This window comes from Centroberyx affinis, unplaced genomic scaffold (assembly GCF_046629955.1).
Source record: "Centroberyx affinis isolate AG114_WGS23_722 - 3 ecotype Tasmania unplaced genomic scaffold, CSIRO-AGI_Caff_v1 ptg002675l_1, whole genome shotgun sequence".
NCBI classification, from domain to species: domain Eukaryota; kingdom Metazoa; phylum Chordata; class Actinopteri; order Beryciformes; family Berycidae; genus Centroberyx; species Centroberyx affinis.
Window position 1 is genome coordinate 751,318 of NW_027280859.1, and position 6,591 is coordinate 757,908.

Consider the following 6,591-nt stretch of genomic DNA (forward strand, 5'->3'; position numbering starts at 1 on the left):
ACTTTTCTCTTTCATATGGTGTTCACTTGTTGTTGTTTAATATAAAACTGGGTTAAGAATGTTTTGGAAAGCTGCCACAGCCACAGTGCAGTCTGGGGTCGCTATGGAGAAGACGAGAACTGTCCTTATCCGACCCGGGAGTCTCCTCCCTCTTCCCTCCCTCTCTCCTCCTTTTTCTGCTGGGCTGCCCTGTGCAACTCATACCACCAACAGGCAGTCAGCGCTCAGGCTCACAGCCAAACAACTATGAGATAAAAGTGGCCCAGCGCCAACCTCGACTTGGCCCTGTGAAAGCGTCAACGTGGGTAAAAATGCGGGAACTAGTCTCTCTTTATGTGTCTGCTTATGTCTGTCTGTCCTTTCTCTCTCTCTCTTGTTCACATAGCTCTCCGTCTCACTTTCTCACTCCCTCATACGCTTGGCACACGCTCTCCTGTTTCCTCGCCACAGTGAAAAATAGGTCTCCCTCTGTCCTAACGTGACCTCACCTAAAGCGACCCCTTCGTCCCCCGGTCTGTCTGAACAGCGAGGCTGCAAGGAGGGCATGGAGGAGAGGGGAGAGAGGGAGGGAAAAAAACAGAGAGAAGGGTAAAGTGACTTTCTAGCTTCTCTGTGATCTGCAGCTAAACTCAACCCACTTTCCCTCTCTCTCTCGCTCTCTGCCAGTCCGATCACATGCGCTCCTGGATTGTTTACTTGTACTGGTTTGGTCTCTCTCCCTTCAACTAAGCACCCTCCCTCCCTCTCTCTCTCTCTTCCTCCCTCCCAGCCTTTCTCACCCGCCCACCAGTTGGTTCCTGGTCAGTGCTATGTGGTGATAAGAGCCACGACTGAGACGAAAAAGGGGGGAAGACGAGCCCAAACAGCCCATTTGTCTCAAGATTTGGTGTTTGGTGTTTTTTTTTCTGCTTTTGCTGTTGCATCTTTATACTCTGCAGTTTCACCTTCTCAGGACTACCGTGAGTATTTGACTTTGCAGAATCAAACAAACAGGCTGTAATGGTGTCTGACAAGGAGGGGAGAAGGGGATGAGGGGGGGATAGAGCCCCCGCCTTCTGCCTGGGGACAGTGGCGGACGTGCAGCAATGATAATGAACCTTGACACAGATCTAACTGATAGACATTTCTACAAATGAAGTAATGTTTTTATATGCAGCAGTTGCGTGGGAATGGGAAGCTAGAAAAACATTCAAAAGAGGCAGACTCAAGTACCTTGAACTTGATAGTGCCACATTTATACTACGATAAAAGCATAATCTAGTGTTCTTAATGACTAGATTTCTCCATGCAGTTTCACAGTGTGTTTGACCCCGCGGGAATAAACTGCTAAGCCCTTTACATAGCTCAAGCAAGTAAACAACATGAAGCATGAATGACATTCACAGCTCCTTATTTGGATGTAAACATTACTCCTTGGAATCCTTTGGGCTATGCATGAATAAAAAAAGGATTCAAAGTAAGAATCCTTCTTTCTCTTTCAATTGGTGTCTATAAAAAGGGCAAAAGCGTTCTGTTTTTTTCTGTCCTGCTCCGGAGGTCATTTCGGACTCTTAATTTGACCAACTGCCAATTTCCGCCATGTTCACTTGCTCTGTGAGTGTGTGCGCACGTGTGTGTGTCAGAAAGACAGGTGAAAGGACAGACACAAAAGTGATGCAAAAAAAAAAGCCTAAAACAGAATTCAAATGTTATTCCTCTCATCTTAGACAGTTAAATCAAAGACTGTTCAATCAATATTTGCGAACAGCTCTCTCCCAAAGCAATGCAAGGCTAATGCAATGTTTCATGCCACGATGCCCAATTCATTGGAGACTCACTTTATGGACGCATAATTTTGCTAGAGCTTTTACATCTGAATGGGCTTAATTTCATTGTAGTGTAAATACCAAACAGTAAAGTCACCCTAGTAACTATTACTGTGACCTCAAAGTCATTCATTGGAGCATCTCTAATGGAGCTGCTTCAGGATTTGTCTCTTTATGAAATTAGTTATTTGTTAAATATTTTTTAGAAGGACTTGTTCATGTTTGCAGATCAAGACTGTCAATGGTCATATAAATAGCTTGAATTCTATTTTAGTGCGTGCTCTAATTCCATGAAGTGCTAAAGGAAGGGCTACACTGCAGTGTAGTTAACTGAAAGATAATTAGGAGGCCAGACAAGAGAAGAGGGGATTTGGAATTCATCCAGGCCACCTTTGATAATGCCATAAAGCACTTAATGAGATCTTTCCACCCGCTGTTGTGAATAACAACACAAGTTAACACTCACACTCTCTCTCTCACACACACACACACACACACACACACACACACACACATCTGTGTCAACTGTCTACTGTTTAAGGAAAATCAATGACCTCTTATGTGTTCAGACCTCTGTAACAAAACATTAAGCATTATTGGACAATAGATATTTAGAGAAGAAACAAATGTGTGTAAATGATGCATGCAAGCACGCACGCACGCATGTGTGTGTGTGTGTGTTTGTTCAACACAATAACCTAATTGTCATCGCTCTGGCCTTAATATCCTGTTGGCATGCGGCTACTGCTGCCTTCATGTGCAGCTGTGCTCTCCATTTTCCCCTCAAAACATGCCTCCTTCATACTGGTAGCTGGCTTATCACAGAACAGTGATTTTGAAAAGTGGGGTCCCAGGGCCACTTCAGGTTCAATGTAATTGTATTATTATTTCACTCTCTAGAAGTTAGTTCCATGACAGAATGTATGACTATTTTGTTCGTAGGTTTCACTGTGCCCACTGCTACAGATCCCCACCTACAGACACTTGCAGGCTATAATTCTGTACCAAGTCTAACAACAAAAATCTAGGCTCAGTTGTGATATTGTAGGACAACATTTTATCAAAGGGTGTTTGTGGTCTAAAGCATATCTATTTGGGGGTCTTCAGCATGAAAACGTCTGGGAACCCCTGCCATAGAAAATTCCAACTTTTCCCAGCAGTATTTAGCCTACCTCTTTTGGGGTCGTTCATGTGATGCTCAACCAGTAATTTCCGATAGCACATGAAGGCAGCACGTGGCGTTATATTTAGCAGGTGAGTTGCGAGATTTAACCTCATCAGTATGAGGGTAGACCTGCCTTCATCCTATAGCCTAAGTAAACTGCTGTAGCCCCTTTTTCTTATTTTATACTGGAAACTGTGGATATGTGGAAGTTTAGCTTTAATTGATTAATGTATGAGTTAGTCTTAACTCGAAAAATAAAAACATCACATCAGGAGAGCATTCAACACCATTATTACCTCTATGCTGATGTCTAATAATTTACAACATTCTCCACTCCATTCTCCATAAACTTGGCTCCAGAAATGTAGTCGATATCGCGAGTTTTGGAAGCTTTGGAGTCAACGCCTCCACTTTTGTGGGTGTAACGATAAGTAAAGTAGCCTAACAAATGCTCCCAGCGTGTAATAAGCAATGTCAGTAGCCTACTTTTGAAATGGCAACGACTAATGAAATACTTCTGAGTAACGGACTGTACACCTCTCCTCTCTTTGCTTACCTGTTCTCAGATGCTCCACCTGACTGCAGGGCGCGTGGGGAGCCTCCTGGCGAGGCGCATGACGGCGGCTCTGACCACGAGCGGCACGAGGATGGCGAGCCATGATCATGGTAGGGAAACCATGACAACGATAACCCTGTTTGCCATGAAGAGTTTTTTTTTCTCCATATTAAGTAATGTTTTTGAAGAAGAAGATCATATCGTTTCTTTAAGTAGGAAAACTTGCTTGAGAGTGTTTGGATATTTTGAAAGGCTTAGAATTTGTTCTTAACTGGTAAGTCTCAAAGTTGAAATGCATCACATTTCCTAAAGTAGCCTACCTCGACATTTTAAGTTGGAACAGAGACCCTAGCTGAGAATATGTTATAGGTATGAGTCCAACGTTTTGGAGAGAATAATTGGAAATGGTGCAAATGGCGTGCTAGTTGCTAGCCTATTAACTACCACCAATTCTTGAATCAACAGATGATGCTACTGTCTTGGAAAACTAGCTAAAGAAACTAGACCAGTTTTTATTTTGTTTAGTGTTTGTCTTCTTTGACAGGACAGTTGGTCCTTGTGTAGCAAAGTGGAAGCTGCATGAAACCAAAGAATTGCTAAAAAATGAATAAATAAAAATAATATTTTGTTGTCTAGTATTTTACCTTTGTTTTTACCTTTCCATCATTTAGCAGATTCATCAAGTACCTCATTTAAGACATAAGGCCTCTGTCAATAGTGAGCCCGAACCAGCAGATGGCGCTGTCGTCTGTGAACATATCATGAGACAGAGACATACACATCATGAGACCTCCATACAGACAAGCCCTGGAGCTATTGTTGCTTGATCATGTGTAGGACACATGCAAGTAATTAGTTGAGAGAAAATCCAAGTATTATGTATCCCAGTATGTTAATACTTTCTATAGGTTGTATTTGTCTATAATCTCAGAGATTGATTGCACAATGTTGCAGCAGTTTGTTCCAAAACTTGCTTTTAGTCTTTGACTCTCCCTGTCCGTGTCCCTCCAGAGGTATCGGAGTCGGTGGACATGTCTCAGCCGATGTACTGGGACCGTCTGGACACCCCCCTGCCTGACAGGCCCTTCAAAGATGTCCTGACTTCTGCTGACAAGAGCCTGAAACAGAAGGAGAAGGGACCCTGGGCAAAGCTGACCAAAGAGGAGCAGATTGCCTGTAGGTTGAAGGGAAGGCTTGTCCTACTGAGAGCCTTAGAGGCAGCCTAGCAGAGCAGTTTGTAGAGGCAATCATGCTCCATGACCTTTGCTAAGTCACTTGTTCTTATGCCAGCTGATTGTTGGGATGTTGGAAATCTCATCATGGTGACATTATGCCTGGCGTTGGTACATTTTGTTGCCGGCACTTTGTTCTAGAGAAGAGGGAGCAACATGATGCCCATAGTTAAAACGGTCCAAACTCTATCAATACCTCTTGTCTCACTCAATACTTTTTTAATGCCAGTAAAGTCATATAGTAGTCTTAAAGTAGTCATGCAGGAAATTGTGTTCTTGTTGTGGATACACAGTGCAGGACTATGGAAAAAGAGAGATATCTGCATACTGCATTCATTCTCATCCATCTCTCCTCTCCTTCCCTTTGTTCCCTTCCTAACCCCCCTCCAGTGTATCGGCTGATGTTCTGCCAGACCTACCCAGAGATGAAGAAACCGTCCGCGGAGTGGAAAACCGTCATAGGGGGGCTCTTCATTTTTCTTGGCATCACCGGCCTGGTGGTCATCTGGCAGTCATACTACGGTGAGTCTCTCTCTCTATCCATGTATCAGTTCAATCGTTTTTTGACAACACGCATAAAGACTTTACCCCTATTGGTAATTCCTCTTCCATAGATGCCCCCATTCACCGTATGACAGGCCAAGCCCATCACTTATCATTCATGACTCTGCAAGTGTTTAAGAAGAGAACATTTTCTTGCATGCCACTGTCCATTACCTGGCACAGAAGCTTTAAAAATCACTAGAGCAAAACTTCAGACACTAACTTTTCTTTGCTCAATCACTGGAGCTTCATGTTGATGTACAGACATGCTTTTCCACTGACTGCACCACACAGATCATTGAACTGCTATGTCTCTCCCTTCCCTGTTTGCTCTAGTCTACCCTCCCCGTCCCAGGACCTTTGACGATGAGTGGCAGGCCAAACAGGTAAAGAGGATGTTGGACATGAGGGTCAACCCCATTGAGGGCTTCGCCGCCTCGTGGGACTACGAGAAGGGCCAATGGAAGTAAAGAGGAGGCCAGACTATGGCCGGAGTGGCACAGAGTCGGACCCGTCACCCCAGAGCATGCCTTCGCTCCACTCTGTGAGGTTGCCTTTGAAGTTCCCCTCAAGTAAAGCTAAATGATTAGTTTGAGTGTCGTATCATAACTGTAAAAACCACTAAAAAGATGGAACTAATCCAACAGCAGCAACTGTGGGGTAACTTTGCTCCACACCACTTCTGGCTCAATCAGCAGCCTCTCATCCAGTCACAGTAGCCATCTGTCGTGGTGATCACGGTGTCCGTCCTATTGTAACCATTTAATAAAAAGTTTTGCTTACATCTCTGTCCACCTCTCCTTCTCTGAGAAATCTCCGAGTTATGTGCTCAGTCAGCAGCGACTCTGCTAGTGCCAAGATCGCTGCAGCCTGCATCATGAATGTTTGGACCTGACCACATAAAGGGAAGCAAAGGTTACAGGATATATTATTACTTTGATAGCCACTATTTCAATGGAGAGAAACTGCTTTCTGTTTCACTATCTTCTCAATATCTTGCTCTTTAAAGAAGATATGACACATATTGTATGCTTTCAAAATAAGGATAATCTGTCCATAGGAATCCTTAAAAACAGTGCTGAATGTATAAAATAAATATTGCTCTCTAAACACTTGATTGAAATCTGCATGTTTTTCCTCTTGGCTCATTAGTTCTAATTGTGACCTTTTATTGCATGCTCAAATCCCATTTTCTGTGTGAGCTGAGCAGTCATTTTGAGTATGAAATTAACTTTCATCTGGATGATTTCTGCTTGGGGGGGAAACATCTTGAATATTTAACAGCTTTCC

The 6,591-nt window shown here is 43.4% G+C and overlaps 1 protein-coding gene across 1 annotated transcript; it reads left to right on the forward strand.

Moving 5' to 3' along the window:
- Window positions 1–780: 780 nt before the first annotated feature.
- On the forward strand, window positions 781–6,085 carry cox4i2 (cytochrome c oxidase subunit 4I2). The gene is made up of 5 exons (XM_071535156.1): window positions 781–959; window positions 3,537–3,636; window positions 4,538–4,702; window positions 5,149–5,280; window positions 5,638–6,085. The coding sequence occupies exons 2-5, from the start codon at window positions 3,537–3,539 to the stop codon at window positions 5,769–5,771; spliced, it is 531 nt and encodes a 176-aa protein (XP_071391257.1). The 5' UTR covers window positions 781–959; the 3' UTR covers window positions 5,772–6,085.
- The last annotated feature ends 506 nt before the right edge of the window (window positions 6,086–6,591 follow it).